The sequence below is a fragment of the Barbus barbus genome (genome assembly GCF_936440315.1).
Source record: "Barbus barbus genome assembly, chromosome: 12".
Lineage (NCBI taxonomy): Eukaryota > Metazoa > Chordata > Actinopteri > Cypriniformes > Cyprinidae > Barbus > Barbus barbus.
In genome coordinates this window covers 14,332,745-14,360,011 of record NC_136740.1, presented here as the reverse complement: position 1 = coordinate 14,360,011, position 27,267 = coordinate 14,332,745, and the positions used below count along the sequence as shown (strand labels likewise).

General features: G+C 36.3%; 1 protein-coding gene across 1 annotated transcript; it reads right to left on the bottom strand.

The window, feature by feature from the left end:
• Window positions 1-59: 59 nt before the first annotated feature.
• LOC306878171 (lysophospholipid acyltransferase 5-like) lies at window positions 60-27,000 on the bottom strand. Its single transcript, XM_079430350.1, has 13 exons — window positions 26,752-27,000; window positions 24,960-25,067; window positions 20,998-21,104; window positions 20,226-20,319; window positions 19,034-19,071; window positions 16,358-16,536; window positions 15,399-15,507; window positions 13,173-13,259; window positions 11,974-12,140; window positions 11,693-11,840; window positions 2,748-2,903; window positions 2,486-2,613; window positions 60-1,356 (listed from the first exon to the last, which is right to left on the bottom strand). Exons 1-12 carry the CDS (start codon window positions 26,834-26,836, stop codon window positions 2,494-2,496), a joined length of 1,398 nt encoding a protein of 465 aa, XP_079286476.1. The 5' UTR covers window positions 26,837-27,000; the 3' UTR covers window positions 60-1,356; window positions 2,486-2,493.
• Window positions 27,001-27,267: the final 267 nt, after the last annotated feature.

The window sequence follows — 27,267 nt, the reverse complement described above, 5'->3', positions numbered from 1 at the left end:
CCACAGCAGACAGATATAAAACCCTGACACCACCAGAAGAACCACACTAGAGCCGACTTTGTTCAAATCCAGCATTTTTAATGAGTATTACAAAAAACGATTTCATTTAAAAGTAGTTGTTTTTTTTCTCTCTCTCTCTCTTTTGTACATTTGGTAGCAGTAAGGCAAAAGTAGTTGTTTCCCAAAAACAATTTTTACATCCATAAAACTTGCAACCACATGTATAAATATTATAAAACAACTACGATGCTACAGTGAGCCTTTGCTCCCTTGGATTGTATCTGGGTGCAGGTTTTAGCCCTCACTGAAGAGTCATGTAGGCTATATTTGTGCCAAGGACCTTCAATATATCATGTCAGATATCGAGGCAAATATGAATAAGAATTACTGAGAGCAGATCATGCAAAAAAAAAAAAAAAAAAAAAAAAAAAGATCCTAATATGCACCGACACTTTTTAAAGATGTTTTCACAGCAGTTTTTAGTAGTGCCATTGGTGTGCACAGTTTACTAAAATATTTTTTTTAATTTAAATACTCTGCTCTTAATAATACTGACACAAATTTACCATCATATTCATGATTCTGATTAGTAGTGTTGATGTTACTCTGGTTCTCATACACTTCACAAGAAGATTTGCGGGAGAAAATGGAGTGAATGAGAAAAGGTCAGATGGATGGACAGACTGTGTTAAATGGAGTGAGAGGATGAGATGACAGAATGATGATTTTATGAAAGTGTCAAAAAGGCTATACAAAATGTAGTTACCATAAAACCCATTCTTAAAAAAAAGAAGAATCCCCATCAGAAGTTGTCTGGTCACAAGAAAAAACGGTTATAAAAATTAAAAACATTCATTTATAATGCCAGGCGATGCTCAGTCACTGTTCACTCTTGCGTTTTTTCACATTTCATTGTCTTTTTAAGGGTATGTGAGGCTGAAATATTCCCAGAAATGGAAAATAAAACATCTCATTTATTTCCATCTTTGAAATGCGTGCTCTGCGTCCCTTCTAAAAGTGCACACGTGACCTCGGCAACAGCCAAAGCCAGTTCTCTGATTAGACAGGAAACAGGAAATGAGATCATTACTGAGCAATGAGTGCAATGGTATGAGTAGATACAGTATAACTATTTTCAGCCACCAAACATCAGTAAATCGAATATTGAACCTCAGAAATGCTTGTATTTCTGCTGCTTTGTCATTACAGTCCACCCAAAGAATGAAGAACTTTCCAGCGGACTAACATTTGTACACATACATCAGTGCTGTATGTAAATAGTAATATATTACTAAAGGCCTTAAAATTTGTCCTCTTCAGGCGCTCTTTAAAAGTCACAGTTCACTTCAGTCAAACCTGTGTAAGAGAGAGAGGAAAAAAGTTGATCATTTTACATCCCACAGTCACATCTAAAGCACTTTCAGTAACAGACAGCTAAAGAATCTGCTTCTCAAATCCCCCAAAAAAGTGGTGCAAACAAATAAACAGATGTTATACAAAGACCTGGATGAATGAGACACTGCGGCAGAGCAAGTGAAACGCTTTGTGAGACAGAGGGATGATACACCTTTCCTACAGGAATTAAATGGCTTATGGTCACACTGACCCTAACTGCATCATCAGTCATGATCTAATGAAGTATGATTATGCTGCTTATAAGTCCTCCTGGGAAGATACGTGTTCAAAAGCCATTATTAAGATGTAATGTGTTTGATTTGCATCAGAATAAAAAGGACACGGCAACTGAATGTCTCTGTCACGTCTAGGAGTTTTTTAGTGCTAGTGGAATTAAAGAAAGAGCGAAAGATGTGCATTATATACACACTTTTCTCTTTTAGAGTTAACTTTATCCAAACTACACAAAATATGTACATACTTAATTGTATTTATAATTAAATTCCAATCAAAACATCAGATTTGAGGTTAGATCAAAATACAAGAATATTTAAAAGGTTTGGAAGAACAGTGTGCTAATTTTTTTCATGCTTTTTTGTTCACTTTTTTTTATATTTATGACTTTTTTTAGCACTATCAACATGCAGTAACAGATGAAAGGGTGTACATTATTATTCAAAAGTTTGGAGTCATTTATCATTTATAATCAATTAATAATAAAATCAAATATAATCAAATAATAATAAAAAATAAAACATTATGGTTTACACAATATTATATATTAGGCAGCACAACCGTTTTCAACATTAACAATAAGAAGAAATGTTTCTTGAGCAGCAAATCAGCATATTAAAATGATTTCTGCAATCTTTAAGATTGGATCACACAAAATAAATACAATCTAAACTGGGCAAAAAATATTTTGAGTTTACAACTTAAATTAAGTTATTTATGAGTACTGATATGACCTAAAGCCAGCATTAGATTCCACAGGAAAGAATAGATGTGACATTCACATGTAGAAAAACAGTGAGAACAGACAGGTGACACAAACAGTAGAGTTTAGAAGAGAGAGAGATGCTAAATTTACCATTTTAATTAATCCTCCTTTTTCTCACTGCCTGTTTTTCGAGGCACGAACACCTTGCGGAGGTATGGCAGGACGAGAAAGGCAACGAAGAAAAAGATGTGACCACAGAAATATATAGAGGAGTAAACCTGGAAAACAAAAACATTCAAAATGTAAATGACACTAGCAAACACTTGAATGGATACAGGAGGTAAGGATCATGAACATCCCACATTCAACATCAGATTCATGATTAAGAAACCGCTGAGGAATAAGAACACACCTTGAGCCACTTGTCGTAAGTGAAGAGGCAGAATGGCACCAGAGGGTATCCCATAAAGAGCCAGTGAATTAACTGCTGTACTACATATACAAATGGATACAGATGGCTTTGAGCAATGGATGTCAGCAAAGGACTGTCCCGCACCAGTGACTGAGCCTGCAAAAATATTTACAAAACAGTTTTATTACTATTAGCCACTTTCTAAAGCCTTTGTCTAACAGCATGTGTCCACTTGTGCAGAAGAAATGCTCCATATGCTATTCAAGTTGTATGAATTAACGTTAAGAATAAACAAAGGTATATTAATAAAAAGGACCTTTTTCACATTTCCAGGTTACCCAAAAACCAAAGTTGTCGTTGTTGTGTAAACTCCTATAGTGGTAAATGAAACTAAAACAAACATTTTTTTGTGTTCTCTCATTTTCCCCAATAGCAAAAGAAACATTAACCTAGATTAATAAATGTTGCTTGCTTTGCTCCTCGGTCAATTTCCCTGTATGAGCCTGTCACTCAGTTCCCATAAAAAACAAAGTGAAAACACTTCTCTCCACTCACTCCGCACCGGTGGACACATAGCGCAAGTAAACATGCACAATGTTTCAATCTCGCCTAGAGCCAGAGTTCACTGAACAATATGACATTTCAGCTTATTTTCTTTTTCTCCTGAGAAGGTTAATGATCAAGCTCTACCACCAGCATTCATCAAAAAATGTGTTTTGTCCCAGACAGGAAATGTAATTTGTTAATATTCCATCAACTCTCATTTAATGTCTACAGATGTGTCACATTTTCTGACGTGAGCACTATTTGTCAATTTCAAGACAGGACTACAAGTGTGAGATGCTTCCTCATATACTCACAGCTGTCTGCAACCTGTAAGATTGCATTTTACAAGCAAACTACTTGCAACTGCCATTCTTAAGTACCATACTGTCATTGCCAGCTGAATCTCACCATCTGGTTCTTTATATGAAAATGCAGTTTAGTACCTCAATCACTCATCTAAATTGGCGTCAAGATTTTTTTTTTTTTAAAGAAATTAACACTTTTATTCAGAAAAAATACATAGTAAAGTGACAGTAAAGACATTTATAATGCTACAAATTATTACCATTTTAAATGAAATGTTATTTTTCGGAACTTTATATTCATCAAAGAATCCTGAATAAAAATGCATCATAGTTTCCACAGAAATATTAAGCAGCACAACTGTTTTCCAAATTAAATATTATAAATGTTTCTTGAGCAGCAAATAAGCATATCTGAATGATTTCTGAAGGATCATGTGACACTGAAGACTGAAGTATTGATGCTGAAAATTTAGCTTTGCCATTGAAGGAATAAATTATATTTCACAATATATTAAAACAAAAAAAACAGTTATTTTAAACTATAATGCTATTTCACAATATTGTTTTACTGTATTTAGCTTCAACAAACTTTCCAACCCAGTTATAAGTTGAAGAGAGCGTGTTTTTTTTACTTATTTCAAAAAGTGAAACTTTCATATATTCTAAATTCATTACATGCAAAGTAAAACATTTCAAAAGTTTTTTGTTTTAATTTTGATAACTAGAGCTTATAGCTCATGAAAGTCAAAAATCCAGTATCTCAAAATATTAGAATATTTACATTTGAGTTTCTCTACAGTATAAATTCCCGGAATCTCTTGTTCTTTGAAACCACAATAATGGGGAAGACTGCTGATTTGGCAATGGTCTAGAACAGGGGTAGGCAACGTCGGTCCTGGAGTGCCGATGTCCTGCAGAGATTAGCTCCAACCCTGAAAAAAAAAAAAAAAAAAAAACTCACCTGCCTGTAGCGCTAGTATTCTGAAGACCTTGATTAGCTTGTTCAGGTGTGTTTGATTAGGGTTGGAGCTAAACTCTACAGGACAGGGGCACTCCAGGACCGACGTTGCCTACCCCTAATCTAGAAGACAATCATTGACACCCTCCGCAAAGAGGGTAAGTCACAGAAGGTCATTACTGAAAGGTGTGGCTGTTCACAGAGTGCTGTATCAAAGCATACTAAACGCATAGTTGACTGGAAGGAAGAAATTGGGTAGGAAAAGGTGCACAAGCAACAGGGATGACCCCAAGTTTAGGAATACTGTCAAGCAAAGACGATTCAGACACTTGGGAGAGCTTCACAAGAAGTTGACTGAAGCTGGAATGAATGCATCAAGAGTCACCACGCTCAGACGTCTTCAGGAAAAGGGCTACCAAGCCACTTCTGAACCAGACAGAAGCATCTTAACTGGGCTACAGAGAAAAAGAACTGGACTGTTGCTCAGTGGTTTAAAGTCCTCTTTTCAGATAAAATTTTGCATTTCATTTGGAAATCAAGGTCTGGAGTCTGGAGGAGAGGCATAGAACCCAAGCTGCTTGAAGTCCAGTGTAAAGTTTCCAAAGTCAGATTTGGGGTGCCGTGACGTCTGCTGGTGTTGGTAGGAGATTTTGGAGCACTTTATGCTTCCATCTGCTGACAAGCTTTATGGAGATGCTGATTTCCTTTTCCAGCAGCACTTTAGCACCTGCCCACAGTGCCAAAACCACTTCCAAGTGGTTTGCTGACCATGATATTACAGTGCTTGATTGGCCAGCCAACATGCCTGACCTGAACCCCATATGGAATCAATGGAATATTTTCAAGAGAAAGATGAGAAAGTCAATCCAACAATACAGACGAGCTGAAGGCTCAATAGTGCCTGAGCCAAGTCAAGTCAATAGTATTTGTATAGCGCTTTTAACAATGCAAATTGTGTCAAAGCAGCTTTACATCGGCTTGATATAAAGCTGGGTGGCTTTATATCAGCTTTACAGTATTTAGACGGGGAAATAGTTTGTCGAAATAGTGTCATTCTCCCCTGGCCAGACAAAATAAGCATTTTAAATTCGGGGTGCTCCGATTTAACCGCGTTGGGATGTTTGATCGGCGATCTCTAAAAAGGCCGATCTAAAAAAAACTCTCTCTAGCTGATGATGCGCGTGCCCTGAGAGGTTAAGCATGACATGCAGCGGCACGGTCTCAGTCTGGCGTGGGTGAAAATTATAATGCTGAAGGTGAGGTACAATCAGGGGCGTAGTTTGTGTGTGTGTGTGTGTGTGTGTGTGTGGGTGGGGGGGTAACCCCCCACAATAACCAAAGCAAGCAAATACAACCCCCCCAATATTTATACCACGGTTAATGGAAACTTAGAATCAGGCTATTTATTAATTATTTGAATCTTTTATAAGCGCTAACCTCACATACGAACCGAACAGAGCGCTTATCAGGACAACATGACTGAAGCACAGTTCTTTTAATTGTGCACGAGCGGCGCGCGTATCGCCCTATACTCTGTGCGCGTGTACCAGTACGCTCGAGAAGTGTGAGAAGATTTGCACGAGGCATTCCTATCGTGAAGCTGATGGTAAAATATGCAATCTATTTGAATTCTATTGAGAAACTGCCACTTTAAAATGCTATGGAGAAAGTCGAACATTAACTAAAAAGGCACAAACTAAAAAGACTGATGACAAGAGGAGAAAACAATCTTGCACCAGCACTAACATTAAAATTATTTTAAACTACTCATGACCACCTTTACTATAATTTATCATGTTTTACTGTAGGCTTATTCATTGTGGTAAATTTATAATAGATAATCTGTTAAGGGAGTAGATTTTTCCCTAAAAATTTATATTACAACTGTGGCATGTTGTAGCTATTGTTTCTAAAGGCTGTTGTTTCTCATAACAAATGTAATATTGATTCATAAAAAAAGTCATTATTGGCCTGGTAATGATTAATAGGCTAGCCTTATTATAACAAACGCTACAGTTAAGAACTATAGTACTTTTTCATAAGAGCAAGTACAAGTCAGAATCGAGAGCCAATGGGTTCTAATGATGAGTGATGGAGAAACCTTAAGATATTCCAATGATGGGACAGATTAAATTATTAAGAGCCTGATGAACTGTTAAGGAGTAAGAAATAAACAATATCAATACAAGAAAATGTTAAGTTAGATTGAATTCCCATGGCGTGTTGAATTAGAACATTCTGTCAAACTATAGCCTACGTGTCTAAATAATATAAAATACATTATATATCATTATATATATGTAAACAAGTAATTGTAAAGTAGCCTATTACATCATAAGCAAGATGCACGCTGCATAGTTGACACAGGAATTGTCACTTTAACAATTGAGGCAGTGTCGCGTCATTACTAAAGTTTATATATTGCTTTTCTTGTTAATTCTTGCCAGTGTTTAACCATTCAGCGCTCGCGCGCTCTCCTACAGACTCGCAGCACACACACATAATGCCAGGTTCACATTACTCCGTTTGCAGTGCGTATGTTTCCGCACTCATGTTAATGGATAAGAGCGTTCTGCACGCGGTTGCGGCCCGGTAGTGTGTTCCATGAGCGGTATGTCTGCAGCAGTGCAGAGATCGTTTCCACATCGAGTCTATCTTTGCTGTACTGCATGCACTGAATTAAAGTGGCAGCGCATTGTTTGCGGTAAATATGAACATGGATGGACACGAAAAATGTAGTAATTACAACATAAACGCGTATAATTGAAGTCTACTGTGTTTCAGAGTCATCACATGTGGCTTTTTGGCTATGCTTAAGGAAAAGAGCACTTTTAGATAAACAAGGCAATAATAGATGGCTCTCATGGAGGTATGGAAAGCAAAGTTCTTTATAAACCGCAGGATTGTTTGTAATAAAGATTTAAATGCAAAAGTAAATTCAGTAGAGCTGACTGTTTCTGCCAGTCATTAGTTAATAGATTGTTAGTGATAACATAAGAAAAGTAGTTTAAATGTTTTGCCACTTGCTTGAGCAACTTAATATATAAATCTAGAAGTAGCCTAAATGCAAAAGTAAAAAGCATTGAATAATGTGTTTCTAATATTTATTGCATTTAAACACGGCTATAAAGATTGTATTACTGTAAAAGAAAAAAGACTCACAATGAAAAAGCATTTTCAGTAACACTGTTTGGGTTTGAAATCAAAATAATGGATAAATGTTGTTTTTGTGGTAAACCGATGGATAAGTAGTGGACTCCTGTGTGAAATCAGACTTGTGCTGTATGTAAGCTTTTCTGCAACAATTGCACAATTGTAAAAACAAAAATACACGGGAAGATTAAACATTTAGGTGAGATAAATGTATAGTTTTGAAAAAGTGTTGGCCCCCTTCCTGATTTTTTATTTTTTTGCATGTTTGTCACACTTTAATATTTCAGATCTTCAAACAAATTTAAATATTAATCAAAGATAACACAAGTAAACACAACATGCAGTTTTTAAATTAAGTTTTTTATTATGAAGGGAAAACAAAATCCAAACCCACATGGCCCTGTGTGAAAAAGTGCTTGCCCCCTAAACCTAATAACTGGTTGGACCACCCTTAACAGCAACAACTGCAATCAAGCGTTTGAGATAACTTGTAATGAGTCTGTTACAGCGCTGTGGAGGAATTTTGGCCCACTCATCTTGGCAGAATTGTTGTAATTCAGCCACAGCATCTCAATAGGATTCAGGTCAGGACTTTGACTAGGCCACTCCAAAGTCTTCATTTTGTTTTTCTTCAGCCATTCAGAGGTGGATTTGCTGGTGTGTTTTGGATCATTGTCTTGCTGCAGAACCCAAGTTCGCTTCAGCTTGAGGTCACGAACAGATGGCCGGACATTGTCCTTCAGGATTTTTTGGTAGACAGCTGAATTCATGTTTCCATTTATCACAGTCTTCCAGGTCCTGAAGCAGCAAAACAGCCCCAGACCATCACACTACCACCACCATATTTTACTGTTGGTATGATGTTCTTTTTCTGAAATGCTGTGTTACTTTTACGCCAGATTTAATGGGGCACACACCTTCCAAAAAGTTAAACTTTTGTCTCGTCAGTCCACAGAGTATTTTCCCAAAAGTCTTGGGGATCATCAAGATGTTTTCTGGCAAAACTGAGATGAGCCTTTATGTTCTTTTTGCTCAGCAGCGGTTTTTGTCTTGGAACTCTGCCATGCAGGCCATTTTTGCCCAGTCTCTTTCTTATGGTGGAGTCATGAACACTGACATTAACTGAGGCAAGTGAGGCCTGCAGTTCTTTAGATGTTGTTGTGGGGTCTTTTGTGACCTCTTGGATGAGTCGTCGCTGCGCTCTTGGGGTAATTTTGGACGGCCGGCCACTCCTGGGAAGGTTCACCACTGTTCCATGTTTTCGCCATTTGTGGATAATGGCTCTCACTGTGGTTCGCTGGAGTCCCAAAGCTTTAGAAATGGCTTTATAACCTTTTCCAGACTGATAGATCTCAATTACTTTCTTTCTCATTTGTTCCTGAATTTCTTTGGACCTCAACATGATGTGTAGCTTTTGAGGATCTTTTGGTCTACTTCACTTAGTCGGGCAGGTCCTATTTAAGTGATTTCTTGATTGTGTGGCAGTAATCAGGCTTGGGTGTGGCTAGAGAAACTGAACTCAGGTGTGATAAACCACAGTTATGTTTTAACAGGGGGGTGGGGGGCAAACACTTTTTCACACAGGGCCATGTGAGTTTGGATTTTGTTTTCCCTTCATAAAAAAAAACCCTTCATTTAAAAACTGCATGTTGTGTTTACTTGTGTTATCTTTGATTATTATTTAAATTTGTTTGATGATCTGAAACATTAAAGTGTGACAAACATGCAAAAAATAAAATAAAATCAGGAAGGGGGGCAACACTTTTTCACACCACTGTATATATATACACACACACACAGTATCTCACAGAAGTGAGTACACCCGTCACATTTTTGTAAATTTTTTTTATATCTTTTCATGTGAAGAAATGACACTTTGCTACAATGTGAAGTAGTGCGTGTGCAGCTTGTGTAACAGTGTAAATTTGAACATTTGTTTTGAAAAATCCCCTCCAAATAACTCAACACACAGCCATTAATGTCTAAACCGCTGGCCACAAAAGTGAGTACACCCCTAAGTGAAAATGTCCAAATTGGGCCAATTAGCCATTTTTTCTCCCCGGTGTCATTTGACTCATTAGTGTTACAAGGTCTCAAGTGTGAATGGGGGAGCAGGTGTGTTAAATTTGGTGTTATCGCTCTCTCTCTCTCATACTGGTCACTGGAATTTCAACATGGCACCTCATGGCAAAGAACTCTCTGAGGATCTGAAAAAAAGAATTGTTGCTTTACATAAAGATTGCGTAGGCTATAAGAAGATTGTCAAGACCCTGAAACTGAGCTGCAGCACAGAGGCCAAGACCATACAGCGATTTAACATGACAGGTTCCACTCAGAAACCTCGCCATGGTTGACCAAAGAAGTTGAGTGCACGTGCTCAGCGTCATATCCAGAGGTTGTGTTTGGGAAATAGACGTATATAATAGTTTTCACTTAGGGTGTACTCACTTTTGTGGCCAGCGGTTTAGACATTAATGGCTGTGTTGAGTTATTTTGAGGGGACAGCAAATTTACACTGTTATACAAGCCGATTTCTTCAGTGTTGTCACAAGAAAAGATATAATAAAATATTAACAAAAATGTGAGGGGTGTACTCACTTCTGTGAGATACTGTATATTTATACTAGGGGTGTAACGTACACATATTCGTACCGAACCGTTTCGGTACAGGTCATTCGGTTCGGCATGCATGTGTACTGAACGAATACAGCATTTATTATTATTATTTTTTTTCAGGAAATTCAAATAATAAATGTTTTGACATTCTTTGATGTGGCATGACAAATTGCTGTATAAATGCCTTGGAGAGCCGCTTCTGGGACGGTTCAGAAATGTGCTGGTATAAACCCAACACAAGCATTGAATCCAGCGGCCACAATCAGCTCCGGTTCCCGCGCAGCAGACTCGTGCAAAGCGGAGCGCGAGTGAACGCGATCATTCCTTCCTCTGTACTACTAGTTTTAACGCGAATAAACATGACTAAACATCTCATGCCTCATGTAATCAATCGATCAGTGTTTCAACCACGGAAAGATGTCAACAAAATAGCGTGGAAATAAAATGTCGCGTAGCATTTCATTTACCTCAGCAGGTCATCAGTGTCCACAGCTCGTTAGTTCACTAGACTAATGAAGTTAGTTCACTAGACTAACGAAATATTACACCATATACTCATTATATTTTACTAAACCTGTTAGTCTTAATTATTTAATGTATGTTTAAATTATCGGTTAAAATCTGTTATGAAATATGCTATGACAGCCAGTGTGTAATTGAATATATTTGAACAAATAGCCAAACATTTATTTATAAGTTAATTTAAAAACTGCATTATGTGCAATTTACATGTTTTAAATGTACATGTTTGCATACAATTTTTTGGGGTTAAGTTGTTAGGCCTAATTGTAACCTTATACAATATAAAAGGGCTCCCTATAGTTTTAAGCATAAGTGGAGGTAGATTTTTATCACTAAGAAAATTTTAAATATAACAATGTATTTAAAGAAAGAGCAACTTGTTCAGTAAACTACTGTTTATATATTAAAAAAAAGTTTAGTATTCCCACTGCTGTACCGAAATCATACCGAACCGTGACGTAAAAACCAAGCTACGTACAGAACCGTCATATTTGTGTAACGTTACACCCCTAATATATGCACACATATATATATATATATATATATGCACATACATACATACATACATACATATGTACACTGTGTAAGCTGTTCATGATACATTTAATATTTGATAACCTTACTACTAAGGATTCTACAATGCAGTTAGATTTGGTCCATCCCTAACACAAGAGCAAGACTATCATTTCAAATAAATTCTTAGTAGAAACACTCTCTCTTCAAGCCTGTAAACTTTCAGATCCGCCTTCGGTTGGCATGAAAGTATGTGACTCAAAGACTTCAGTATTCTTGATGCTAAACAACTTCACGCCTTATATCTGGTATAGCAAGGTTGCCATGGTTACCTGTCTCTCCACATTGACAATGATGAACTCCAAGGAGAAGCAGATGAGGTACCCTGAGTGCAAGCCATGCCAGACCGCCAGGAATAACAATGTGAACATTTGAGATAACAACTTGTTACCCAAAAACCTCAGCCTCTTAAACACATGCCTGTACCGAAGAAGAAGGGTGGAAAGAAAAGAGAAATTAAGAGAAAATTAATTGACACACACATTAAAAAAAAAAAGATTTTTGAAAGACTCTTATAAATGTAACATTTATTGCAATCAAAGTATGTGCATACCTGGCAACCCAAGCATTTGTGTTGATGTTGAAAGAACTGATGGTTCCTGTGAAAAGCGGTGTGGTCTCAAATAGCCACAGCCTCACATTTGCACAGGCATCCCATTGGTGCTCCCCTTTTTCGTTCTTCCCATTATAGCCCAGCCCAGAGAGTATACACACACCTTCCTAAGTATAAATATATCAATATAAATATATGAGAGAGAAATCTGTATTTAGTGATTTTGGACAAAACAAAGCCCAAATTCCCTTAATCATCCATCACAATGAGAAAAACCAAAGAATATATTTCTGATGTGCAGCAAAAGATAATTGAGCTTCACAAATTAGTGAAGTGGCTTTAAGAAAAGAGCTAGAGCAGTGAAAATTCCCATTTCCACCAGAAGGGCAATAATTAAGAATTTCCAATCAACATGAAATGTTACGAAACTGCCTGGAAGAGGGCGTGTGTCTGTATCGTCCTAATGCACATTGAGGAGGAGAGTTTGAGTGGCTAAAGACTCTCCAAGGACCACAGCTGGAGAATTGCAGAAAATAGTTGAGTCTCGGGGTCAGAAAACCTTAAACAAAATTGTCAAACAGCACCTACATCACATGTTGTTTGAGAGGGTTTCAAGAAAAATTCTCCTAGCTCATCCAAAAACAAACTCCAGCATATTCACTTGTCAGACAAGACTGGAACTTCAAATGGGACTTGATTCTAATGGTCAGATGAAACTAAAAAATGAGCTTTTTAGCAGCAAACACTCAAGATGGGTTTGGTGAACACAGGGATAAAAAGTATATATATATAAAAATGATTTTATATATAATTACGTACAGACATTTTTAGTTTGACTTGTTTGGGTCACTGAATGTCAAAGAAAATTCTAGGACAAAGAAAGGACTATGTCAAACAATCAAAAAAAATGCAAACACACCTACAGATCACAATCTATCGACTGTTTTAAGGCTGAAAACCTGTTCTACACCCCCTCAAGCTGAACAGGTGTTGCTAGATTTGCACTTCTTGTAGTCAGATTCACATTCTTAACAAGAAAAAGAGGGCCACGTCTTGTTTGTAATTGACTTGTTATACAGCTAACACCTCTCCAAGAACATAATAAAGATACACTGACAGGGTTCACAGCATGAAATGTAATGACTCAATTACCGCATGTCTGCTCTTAATGGGGGATTGTGGTTGTGCTGCTTACTCACCGTGATTAGCCAGCAGCTGATGTACTTATACAAGTTTATTTTCACCCACACTAGGACGTACACACACTTGTACCAGAATGGATGTGCCTGAAATGCGGATTAAAACAAAGAATGAGAAGAAATAAATTACTTCCAATGAATTATGAAAAGTCAAGTCTTATTTAATTTTTAACATGATTTTGGCTTACAAAAACATTCCAAAAGTAGTATGTTTTCTTTTTAATTATCCCCTTTAAGATGTTATTTTAATTTAAGATTATTTTCAAGAATTTGAAAGGGTTTTTTCTTAAAGCTGCAGTGCGCGAGTTTTGCCTCTTTGTCGCCATGTCTGTTTGAAAACCTGCAACTGCACCTATTTGCACAATTATCTTCCTCGCGTGGGTTGTGCACCAGCACGGCTCCTCAGCGCGCGGATGGATCTAATGATTTGAGGTGAATGTGTGAATGCCAATCACCGCACCGGTGTGGATATTGTACTCAGGAATCAGATTCTAGCCTACGTCTCGGAATATATGACCCAAATAATAATTTTCACTGGATATTGTCATCTGAACAAGTAACAATTCTGCCACTTTTGTTCTGACAAACTGAGGAAAAAAGCATTACAATAAATCGCGCTACCGATGGTGATTTAATCTAACGATCGGTTAGCTCATATCACCTCAAACGTGCAAATTATTATTACTGTAATTACTTTTTTCTCAAATTGTTAATGTTAACAACACCAGCATTGCGTGTATGTAGTGTGTTAAATTATTACAATTTCTAATCTCTAATTGTCATACCATTCGAATTTCATATAAAGAAATTATTTTAATCCAAAAAGCTAATTATTCTTTCTTCGAACTGATTCTCTATAAATTACAAAAACTGTGTAATCCCACATAGGCTATCTGTAACCAGATGCACACACAAACTGGAATATAATTTAATTTAAAACAAACACATAATCCTTTCTGGATTACAATCCGCCATCAAAATGATAAATTAAATTATTCCATCTGCTGTGAGAAAAGGCTATAAACGATCTGTCACCTGCAGGATCCTCACATGCGATAGCCGACCAGCCAGGACTCCTTGTTTATGTTTACAGACGTGACGTAATGACGCAGCAGTGTGCTCTAATTTCTCGTGAATTCCTACCAGTACCACTCAAATTAAAAAACATTATTATAAATTTACCATTGTAAATCGGGCTAAAGTAAGGCGACAGTTTTGAACACTGGCTCGTTATGTGCTTGCTCAAATATTATATTTGGCAAGAAGATGCAATTATATTTGAGAAAAATAATATGATATTACTGTATAAAGGCAATGTGTTAATTTAATTCACAATTTGAAATATATGATTTTAAAAAATAAGCAATTAAAATAAATAATTAAATGATATTCTCATTGTACAAAAGTAAAAAGAAATTATTAAAATATTATTTGGAAGACATTTACCTTGTTTTAAATTCACAGCATTGGCTTTCTACTGAGTATTATAGCGGTGTTAAATCAATAAATGTTTTTAGGTTTAGTTTAGTATAAACAATTAGTTTAAATATTTTTTTTTTATTATTGTTAATGATAATGAATAGAAAATATGGATATGACTCTTTGTCCAATAAAACTTTATCGTAAATTTTATAAAATACACCAAATTACAGCATGCAATGAGAGCACAGTGCATTACAACATGATTGTGGTACTTCAACACACTATCACACTGTTTGCACTGAACGTTTGTTGTGAAACGTTCACACACAATTAGATCCCACACAAGACAAGAGTATTTAAGTCGTACAATCTATAGGCATGTAATAGGCAGTGCAAGCTACAGTTCACTGCTTGAATCATTGCTGAAATGTATTAACTGATAAACAGATTAAATTAATACAACTTAGTGTCGGTTATATATCAACACCCGTAACAATGACTCATTTTCAACATTTTTCACTCCTTGTGTGAGCTCATTTTAACTCCCTCCTCCACAGCAGTCAAAATGCGGTTATTTGACTTGCAGCAACTGTTTTCCATTTCCAAGAATATATAAATAGGTGCCAAGACTGTAACTGACAGACTTAAAGAGCGCTCTTATTCAGACTGGGAGTCTGCGTGACATCAGGACCACACTAAAAAGATCCCAGAACAAAAACAAGTGGCAGCTGACGGGATTCAGGTACAAGGCTGTTGTTTTAATGACTCTGTGTATGTTCAGTCACAATCCACCGATTCACTTACCTCAAACTCATCTGTAAAGTAGTAGCTATCGGAGTAGTGCGGCCCACCTATTGCAAAGACCGATAGAGTGATCAGACCTAAACCGAATCGCTTCATTGCTGGAACCACACTGCAAGAACAGGAAACATTTATTAGATTAAATCGACAATTAACAGAGGACTGTAATAAGTAGTATAATGGGCCTTAACAGTACTGGTTAAGTTGTTGTCAAAACAGTGCTGCCTAAACCTTGTTCACACTGACAATAACTTGCGATAAGCTTGAGAAAAGCTTAACTTTATGTAAATATCAGAGGCTTTGTGTGGTGACTAACAATGGGAGCAAAGACTTATTTTTCTGCTTAATGTTATTGTGAGTTTTAAAGTCCTCTGTATTTCTCTCTGCTCACATACAGGGATATATTTTAAAAAATGATGTTTGAAAAAGCGTGTCAAAAAGTGTCTGCATTTTGATTGACTTTTCATGCATTGATAATCATTTATCTTCCTCGTGATATGATGCATTATGCACTGCTGCAATTCATATACAAACAACAAAATACAGACTGTTCATTTTCAGCAGAAAGAAAACTCATTTATTTTCAAAATGAAATGGTATCTTATTTATACGAGAAATACATCTCATTTGTAATTAGATTTTAGGGCCAGTTGTACAGCCAGCCAATAACATCAGAGCATCCAGTGCGTATATGATTGTCTATAGCTTAAGGGATAAAGATAAAAAAAAAAGATTAGGCATGTCGCAAGAGCACTAAGAGTTACCAAGACTTGTTCATTATCACGGTGCCCTTGAGCAAGTAAATGTCACAAGACAGGAACTGTCCTTGTAATGGACAAATGAATCCTGCAAATAACTTCGGCTGAAAAGTGTCCACTAAAAGCTAAGAAACAAGGTAAAATCATTGGTTTGACCGAATCTGGCTGAGCTGGCTGTTAGTGTGTGAAATTTTGTGCACTCACCTATTGGGTGGTTGTCCAGGAACATCGGACATCTCTCGAGACACCAGATCCTGGTAGTTTCGCAGTGTGAACTGAGGCCCTACCAGGAAGCCTCCATAGAAGTATGAGAAACCAAAAACCTCCAACAAAGACGGTGTAGAGTTGAGGGCAGACGTCTTCTGGTCTGCGCTCAGCTGAGACTGTTAGATAAAGAAAACGAGTCAATGACTTAAAAGGGAGGGGCTGGAAAATTAAAAGATAACAAATATACACAACTATTTAAAAGTTTGGAGTTGATAAGATTTTGTTTTTCAAAGAAGTTTATGCTCACTAAGGCAACATTCATTTCTATCAAAACACAGGAAAAACGGTTCAAGGTCCAGAAAGGTGGACATCGTTAAAATTGTTCATGTGACACCAGTGGTTCAGCTGTAATATTATGAAGCTATGAGAATACTTTTTGAGCACAAAGAAAACAAAAACAACAATAATTTCTTCTCTTACGTGTCAGTCTTCGACGCGTTCACGAGAGTATCATGACTGATGAACCACTGATGTCACATGGACTATATTTATGATGTCCTAACTACCTTTCGGGGCTTTGAATGAGTCAGTTGTGTTGCTGTCTATGCAGGGTCAGAAAGCTCTCAGATTTCATCAAAAATATCTTAATTTGTGTTCCGAAGATGATTGGAAGGTCATGAAGGCCTTACAGGTTTGGAACGACATGAGGATGAGCAGACAAAATTTTCATTTTTGGGCAAACTATCCCTTTAATGCATCCTTGTTGAATAAAAGTACTTCTTTTCTTTTTTTTAATTCATACTGGCCTCAAACTTTTGTACAGTAGTGTAATTCAGACAGATTGTTCTCTGGAACTACTTATGGAAAAATGTGGGATTCATTATAGGGACCGTGCTTTCAATTCTGAATGTGCTATAGTCATGCTAGTGAACAAAGCAGAGTGTACGAAATCGTTTACATCTGGTACTCAGGGCCCATATTCACTAAACATCTTAAGGCTAAAAGTAGCTCCTAACTTGCCGATTTAGGAGAAAATCTAAAAAAAAAAAATCTTAAATATTGGGCGTGTCAGTCCTTAATTTAGGACTCCTACATTTTTGCTCTAAGAGTATTTCACAAAGCATTTTAGTGTTAAAACTAGCTCCTAAATCTGTGAAACATTAGGAGTAGTGAAGAGGAATCCTAAGTCACTAAGACCAACTCACAACTATCCTAAAATGGCTGTTGCCGGCAATCTGCCTCGGAATAGAAACATTTTAGAAACATTTGACGATAATGAGCCTTTAAAAAGGTATCACCTTTAGGGTTTGGAGGTTACCCCAACTCCACATTTTCCTTTGATTATATCCTTTTCATTAACCAGTTGGGCAAAAAGTAACAGCTGTTCTTGCGTCCAGTTTAGTTTTCTTTTACGTTGCATGTCTAACTATTAGCCATGATTATTCTACTCTGTTAATTAAAAAGCTGTTTATATGCATATCCGCTAAGACAAGCATACATGCAAGAGGCTGACATTTAGCTGAACATATACTTGTTTAATTTGTGCACTTAGCCTGCATTTTAAAATCTTTATTTGAATGTGGCAATTAACATTTTATTTTTAAACCTTTATTTGAATTGTCAACATCATATTGCGCTCTACAATATTTCTAGGTATCAATCTCTCCTATCAGCCAATCACTGTGTGCCTAGTTAGTGAGCATGCTGACATCATCCATAGCAACGAGGTCAACCCCGCCCCCTTTCTCTTAGCTTAAGACTTCTCTCTATTCCTTAGTAAAAGTTTGTCTCAGCAGCTTTGTGAATAGGTTTTAAGAGAAAAACCTAGTGGTAAGATAACATTTTTTGTGAATACGGGCCCAGATCTGTATCAAGTAATTTGATTACAAGTGGTCTGTGCTAAATACAGGGTCCAAAACATATAGCATTTTTCTTCCCCACTTAAACCACATTTGGATGTTGAAACATCACATTTCTGACTAGAAATAAAACATTTTAGAGAAATGGTTCACCACTTATTTTGTTCGCTTTGCTCTTCCATTCAATTTTTTTTTTTTTATTTGCACTTTATCAACCGTAAGTGATATCATGTGTCTCCTTTGACCAGATGTAACTACCATCTGTCTGATTACTTGTGACCGGATTACCTGAGACGGATGTTAACACTTGGTGTAAACAGGGCTTATTATCGGTCAACCAGTGATCTTTAAACCCTCAATAAAACATTGCTTTGAGTAAGAAACAGCTTTCTAGGGTGGCTACAGTAATTGACACAGAGGAAGAGATCAACATAGATATAACCACTTACACATCATCACATGAAGAAACCAACTGTGTCGAGCCACAGCTACAATTAATATTTAGACAGAAGTGTTTAAACTGAGCCATGGATGAGCTGACTGCAGTTTAGAACTAACAGATGACACAATTACATTTCTGGGACTTTCACTACACTTATCCATAATGGTCAGTTAGCAGAACGGCTGCTACACAACTGAAGAAGATACTTTGTGATTCCCCATCAGTTCCTTGTGCTCAAATCGTGCATAAAAAAAGCAAAGATTGTTGCAGGAAGAGGAAAAGGAGTGAAATGATGATAGGAGGACGACAGGTGAACAAACACAGCAAAGGAAGACAGAGTGGAAGTTAATAGCAGCTCAAAGTCACACTCACTTGTTCTTTTCCACCGTCATAATAATCAAGCGCTAAACCTGCAATGAGAAAATGACATCATCATCAGTGCTGACATAACATGAGCTCTTCCACTGACAGAGACAGTTGTTAAGAAAAAAACAAACAAACTTGATGCTGATCACATATTAGTGATAATACTTTTATACAATGGAAAATTACAATATAGTGTAAAAAAAACTGAAACTAAAGAATAATAACAAGAGCACACTAACAACATGGACAAAAAAGTAATAATAAAACAGTAATATTTAAATTACATTAATAAATACTAACTATAGTTCAAATCTATTAACATATTCACTGACAAATCGCTCAAGAACTACTGATATAAAAATGATAATGAAACTTTATTTGGAGTACTACTTGTGCACACTGCACATTATTAACCCTAAAATGTGTTTTAATGTCACTACTGATGAAGATTTATGATCTTTGAATAATATCAGTCTTTAAATGCTAAATATTTACGTTTTACCTAAAGTATACTTGCAATAGTTCCACTTTAGCACAATCAAATATATAGTAGTCAACATTTGAAATGGATCAAACCTTTCATCAAAGTTGTCCTAAAACCAAAACAATACCCGTTCTTGTCTTAGGACAACTTTGAACTGTTTTGATCCACTTCATATGTTGACTACTGTACTTCAGTATATCTTTAGTTGAACTTCAGCACTACTTCCACACAATTAAAGTGCATTAAGTGCAAAATTAATTGTTAGAATTTAGCAGACTTTAAGCATACCAGTTTAGTATACTAAAAGTACAATTGCAGGGTATTTTTATTGAGTATATAAATCTGTAAATGTATTTGTAGTATACAAAATAGATGTTTCACAAATACATTTTTAGCATATTTATTTTTCACTAGTGTCATCTGGCAATATTGGACTTTTTTTATTTATTGTATGGGTGGATATTTATTTTGTATGTCCATTTTTCCCTCTATTTTACATTTACATTTCCTTTCAGTTATCTAACAGTTAGGCCTACTTAATGTAAAAATTATTCATACTATATGACCATTATCGTACCAAAGTATTTTGTAAGTGTTTGTAACCATATGTTGATTTACCTTCAGTGCCTTGTGATAAATAGTTAAAAAGAATCCATTTGTAAATACATATTCTGAGGAGTAACAGATGAGGAAGATTAAAAGCAGGTATCATACCGATGAGTTTGAGTGTGAGGACACAGTGAGGCATGGTCCATTTGATATCATACTCCTCTGTAGCTGTGTAGTAATAACCCATCAACAGATATATCTGCCACACAAAAACACACAAAAAATACCCTCAGGTTCTATTGAGATGGACTTTACTGTTTTAATGTCTGTGGTCAAAGCGACCCAAAAGATATACATGTTAACTTTTATGATTAAGCTCTTATTTTCCCTTCACATTATTTTAGGTTGTTCTGACCTAATCAAAACTCAGTGGGCACATATTTTTAAATCTTTACCACAATAGACATGCACTTTTTTTTTAGAAATGGTACTACTAGAAATTCCAGTTAATGTTGTTTCCGCTTGGGTCAATTTCGACCTTTGCAAAAAAAAAAAAAAAAATACTATACAAAAAAAACACAATTACAGAAACCACAAAAGCAAACTGACAAGAATACACCAGTCAGAAAATCTATGCATGTGAATTTAATCATGTTTTATACAGGAATGGGGAGGGGGGAGTGGGGTCTGTGTGACCCTGACATAAAATATAACATTTTTCATGGAGGATGGCTGTAAGGTAAGACTTCATAACAGTAAGAAAAGTCATGAAGTATTAGTCTGATTATTCAATGTTAAACATGTTCATATAAATGATCCAATAGGGTACTGATAAGCTTGCAACATTTCGTGCATGAGATCACGTCAAGAGTGTAAGAGAACAGATATAGAGATAATGTGTGTGTGTGTGTGTGTGTGTGTGTGTGTGTCGTCTCACCATCTGAAAGATAAAGCTACTCAAAACACATGTGACTGTCCTTCCCATCAGCCTCAGCAACAAGAACTGAATGACTATGCATAAGAAGGAGTGATAGACCTGAGACCCTGAGAGAAGGACAGAGAGATGGTGTTATTGCATTCCAGTGCTACCTGACCATGAGATAACAATAGAACACTTAATCAACATTATGAAGAATTAAAATGAAACGGAATACTTCAGCCAAAATGACAATTCTGTTAACACTGACTCAACCTCACGTGTTTTCAACCAGTATGATTTTTTTCTTCTTCTGTGGAACACAAAAGGAGATTTTTTTATTGAATGAGTGATGTCCTTTTTGAAGGTCTCCCTGTTTCCATATATGAAATTGAAAGAGTACATACAGTCATGGCCAAAAATATCGGCACTCTTGGTAAATATGATCAAAGGCGGTAATGAATCTGCATTGTTAATTCTTTTTTCATCTTATTTTAAAAAGAATTAACACAAATCTAACGTTTCATTGGATAATAAGAATTTAAAATGGGGGAAATATCATTATGAAATAAATATTTTTCTCAAATACACGTTGGACACAATTATTGGCACCCCTAGAAATTCTTATGAGTAAAATATCTCTGAAGTATATTCCCATTCATATTCACAATTTTGAGCACTCCAGGGTGATTATGAATTATCCAGCCATGGCTTCCTGTTTCACAGAAATATAAATAGGAGGGAAAACAAAGCCCAAATTCCCTTAATCATCCATCACAATGAGAAAAACCAAAGAATATATTTCTGATGTGCAGCAAAAGATAATTGAGCTTCACAAATTAGTGAAGTGGCTTTAAGAAAAGAGCTAGAGCAGTGAAAATTCCCATTTCCACCATCAGGGCAATAATTAAGAATTTCCAATCAACATGAAATGCTACGAAACTGCCTGGAAGAGGGCGTGTGTCTATATCGTCCTAATGCACATTGAGGAGGAGAGTTTGAGTGGCTAAAGACTCTCCAAGGACCACAGCTGGAGAATTGCAGAAAATAGTTGGGTCTCAGGGTCAGAAAACCTTTAAAAAAAAAAATTGTCAAACAGCACCTACATCACATGTTGTTTGGGAGGGTTTCAAGAAAAATTCTCCTAGCTCATCCAAAAACAAACTCCAGCATATTCAGTTATCAGACACGACTGGAACTTCAAATGGGACTGGCTTCTATGGTCAGATGAAACTAAAAAATTTTGCTTTTTAGCAGCAAACACTCAAGATGGGTTTGGTGAACACAGGGATAAAAAGTACCCCATGTGTACAATGAAATATACTGTTGTATTTTTGATGTTGTAGGCCTATATTTCTGCTGGAGGTCCTGGACATCTTGCTTAGACACATGGTATCATGGATTCTATCAAATACCAACAGATAAAAAAATCAACAAGTGACTGACTCTGTTAGAAATCTTATAATGGGCCATGTTTGGATCTTCCAACTGTACAATAATCCAAACACAAACCTAAAAAACAATGCAAAAATGAGTCACTGAGCACAAAACCAAGCTTCTGTTATGGCCATTCCAGTCCTCTGACCTGAACCCTATAGATGTAAATGAGTGAGGTGAACTGAAGAGGAGAAACACCAACATGGAGCTGTGAATCTGAGATTCTGGATGAAGGAATGGTCTCGGATCTTGTCAGGTGTTCTCTAACCTCATCAGGCATTATAGGAGAAAATGTCGCACTGTTAAACTGACAAATGGAGATTTCAAAAAGTATTGAATAAAAGGGTGCCATTAATTGTGCCAATGTGTATTAGAGAAAAAACATTTATTTCATTATAATATTTCCCCCCATTTTAAATTCTTATTATCCAATGGAAGATTAGATTTTTGTGAATTATTTAAATAAATGTTCAAAAGGATTAACAATGCAGATTAATTTTCCTTCTTTGATCATATTTACCAAGGGTGCCGATATTTTTGGCCATGACTGTACATCAACCTCCAAAATACCAAAAACAGTATTAAAAGTATAATAAAAGTGATATTTTCTATGTCTATGAAAGTGCACTATATTCTACATTTTCTGAAACCATACGACAGTTTGTCACAAGGTACAGACAAAAATTTAAAATTTAGCTACTCACTGACAAATCAAATACGGCAACTTTGACATTAATGAGATTTGCTCATGAGACACGCAAAAACCAGTGGTGCTTGATGTAATATTTTTGAAGACTATGACTTTTTTTAAACATTGTAGAACTATGAAAAGTTGAGGGGAAGATTATCAGTGAACATGACACAAACATGACATCAAGAAATCATGAGATCTCCACGCAGTGCTTAACTCTGACTTCAGTAAGACTGAAATATAGTGCACAAGTTGTATGGATTACATTCACAATACTTTTTTTTTACATTTTGAAGCCTGTGAGACCCAGTTTTTCATTCACATTCATTAAATAGAAAAAAAAGTAAAATGTGGCTTGGACATTCTTTGAAAAATCTTCTTTGCGATCTTCTGAAGAAAGATCTTATGAGTTTGTAACAACATGACTATAAGTGAATGGCGTTGAGAAAGAATACTGTCATTTGTGGCTGAACTATCCCTTCAAAAAATTACAGAAAGGGAGAATTTAACAAAAAAAAAAAGTCAGGAGAGAAAACACAAAAGTGAAATATCTCAGATAAAGACAAAGAGAGACAGACCTGCTGTTAGATCCGAATGCAGCACAGAGAAATCAAATACACAGAATACAAGCACAAGTTAATTTTCACATTTCCCAACACAACACTCATCGGTTTTCATTAGCTTGCTTTTCAACCTGCCACTCATATTCTCATTAACTACATTCTGACCACCAGGGGTTATCGCCTTGGCAACAAAACCTCAAGGCTCTCTGTCACAATCTTCTTTATGTCAAAGCCACAGTCACCAGGAAATCATTACCACAGTGACAGACTGCAGAGCAGTTAGTCAAGATAACCTTCATTTTCCCTCCATTATTTTCAAGGACACTATGGGGACAATAACTTTACAGAGCAGAACTCCTCCTCCAGTATTCAAACAAGTGACAAATTATCCAAGAGGAAATCTGACAGGGGCCAAAGCCACTTCGCCATCGGACATCTAACAAGACTTTTACCTTTCTACAAAAATATTTCTGTTTCAAATAAAATGCTGTTCTTTTGAACTTTATATTCATTAAAGAATCCAAAAAATGTATCAGTTTCCACAAAAACCAATAAGCAGCACAACTGTTTTCAACTATTCAGCATATTGGAATTATTTTAAACTGAATTGTAATAATATTTCACAATATTACTGTGCTTGTTTGATCAAATAAATGCAGCCTTGATGAATATGAGACTTCTTTCAAAAACATAAAAACTTTTAAACAGTAGTATAGTAACCATTTTCAAATTAGGAACTGAGAAAAAAACATTTAAAAATACACACATAAGATCATATCTTTGAAAAAAATCAACCATATAAAGGGGGGGGGCGTAAACAGAACTATAATATTACATAACAAATCATAAGCTTCCCTTTTAAAACTCCTATTCAGTAAGAAGAATGTTCTGAACTTTCGCACAAATTTACAGATTGTATTTGAGATGACTGGCGAGAAAAAAAAGAACCAGCTTGTTCAATTTTGAGAATGCTCAAGGCTTGTGTGTTATATTAGATAAGAATCGAATGTGTGTGAACAGAGCAAGTTCATGATTAGGGAAACTAGGGGAGCTGAACTAGAGTAAAAATGCTCCCGTCTAAATATGGAGAAACAGCCCCTAACTGTGGGCCGCTGAGTGCTAGCTGACCCGCCCGGCCGTAGATCAAAAGACTGACACCAGTGTAATCATGACCAGTAGCGCGTTACTAAAAAAAGCTAGTAGGTCTAACTTAAACATACTACAGTTGTGAAGACACTAGTTATCAGATCTTTCAGTTCTTCACTCTTTCCCTGCTTCCTTCTCTCTCTCACCAAAATTAAACGTGGCCAGTGCCAGCCCGGAGAATGTGTGGAAGAGATGAACAACTGTTGCAGATTGATGAAAGAAAAACCACCGGTACACCAGTGCAAAGGGATAACCTACAGAGAAAACAGAGAGAAACAGATTAGGCACATGGTGTGATGCAATTGTAGACAAATGCTCCCTGCACCCTAACAGTCAAATTAACATGCATTGTGGGACATAACAATTGTCTTCTGAGGGTGCGACACAGCAGAGAAAGCTTTGACGTAGCATTTGACAGATTGGAATGTGTAAAATTTGTTTTGATGGTGTGGCCAGTTAAAAGTCAGGCAAGAATAGAAAAAATAAGACTTCTAAAAGCACAACTGAAAAATAAAGAATTAAAGATGTACCAGTATTAAAATTATGAATAACACTGACTAGTTGATTATTATTCTCATGTTATTGTGACCATTAACTGACCGATATTAAGATTATGTAATATTTTGTCTAAAAATGACAAACAAAAAACAGTAGAAATACAAGTAATATGGTTTATTACAACAGGTAAAGTTAGGCATTATCATATTATAATGTACAGTATGATAAAATGAATATTCACTTTAATACATGCTATAGAATAGATTTAACAATAATTAGCTATTTCTTTACATTGAGGTTTAATTTTTAGTCATTGTGTTTTTTTTATATGTCTATTTAGCTTTAATTAATTTTATTTCAGTTTTTTATAATTGTGTAGCACTTCAGCCTTAATTTATTTTATTTCAATTAGTTGCCAAGTCAACATTTTGAATTTTCTTTTTTTTTTAGTTGTTCATTTAATGTTTTTATTCGTCAATAACAACTCTGCTTAAAGTTTGCATTAGTTGAAGGTAATCTAAATGGAAAAATATATTGTGCATCCCTGGTAAACATCAAAATATTTTAAACTTTGGTGTTATATATTTTTTCTTATATATTTATCATGCTATTCTCAATGTAATCATTTTTTAGTGTTCTCTGATGCCTTTTAACTGTAGGAAGTCCTCATTCTCTGACACAGAGTTCTGCATTTCAGTTTTGCCATACATGAATGAATAAACATTAAAACAATTCAGGATTTCATTCAGTAGAGATTTACAATAGAAATGGACTCATCAACAAAGGCATCAAGCAAAAAAAGCCCTGGAAAATGTGCATAGGTTTAGTAGGCATCATTCTGATGCTAGATCAATACTGTTAAAACTTCATTGACACTTCACACAATACAGACACATTAAACACACAGTCTTTGCACTCAAATCATGCAAACGGTCTATGTCCAGGTTTAGCTGCCCCATAGTCATTCATCTGGTTGAAGTGGTTAAGCAGTCCACTGCAATGCACCTGATCAAAGTACAGCTCACCCTGCTATCTGCTCTCACACCCCTATACTTATCAACCTGTAACCTGATACCTGGAAACCCAACTTCACTTGCTTTGAAAGGTTACAACTAACTGTAGGTCAAACGACTCAAATTCAGTAGCAAAATAAACAGACAGCTGTCAGCTACTTTTTGCCCGAACACTCAAGGCAGTTGTGTGCAGTTAACCATGAAATCTCGCCTGGCATGTAGGTCACCCTTGTCGACTTCTGGTTTTGAGTGGAGTCGGTGTGAATGGAGAGAGTTGTTGTTGGTAGCGTGTTTTTAGTGCAGCTGGGAGCACACTTCTAGTGCAACTACAACTACATAACTGTCCATGGTTTTTAATGACTCCTAACGACAGGCATTACAAACTCTCAGCAGTCTAAAATATATCGCTTGTGTGCCGTTCACTTACCTAATAAGACTGACAAAATCAATCGAACCGCCGGTTCGGGTGAACCTAAATATTCGGCTAATTTCTCCATGAAGGGAGCCGCCATCTTTAGTGTGGGCGGAAGTAGCTGCGGTTGGGTTTCCGCGAGTGTGAGGAGCTCGTGAGATCTCCACGCGCTCTTTAACTCCGTCCAGCTACTCCTCCTCTCGCCACCTCTCACACCATTCACTGTGAACCTTTCGCAAACGCCTTGCGCAATATTTGTGCCATTTCAGTTCATAGAACCTAAATAACCCGCGAAATGGGGATGACATAGTTCATTCAGAATAATGGAAACGTTATTAATCCGTGAGTTTAGGTTTGGATAAAACACACAAACACAGCAAATGTCACGAGTGATATTATATACATGTAATAAACTGAAGCTCTGATTGTTCATTTTGACAACGAAGATTGTCTTGATATTAATATAAAGCAGCCCTCTAGTGCTTGTTAAAGGAAACGGGATTGTACTTGGCTACACTAATCCTGTTGCTA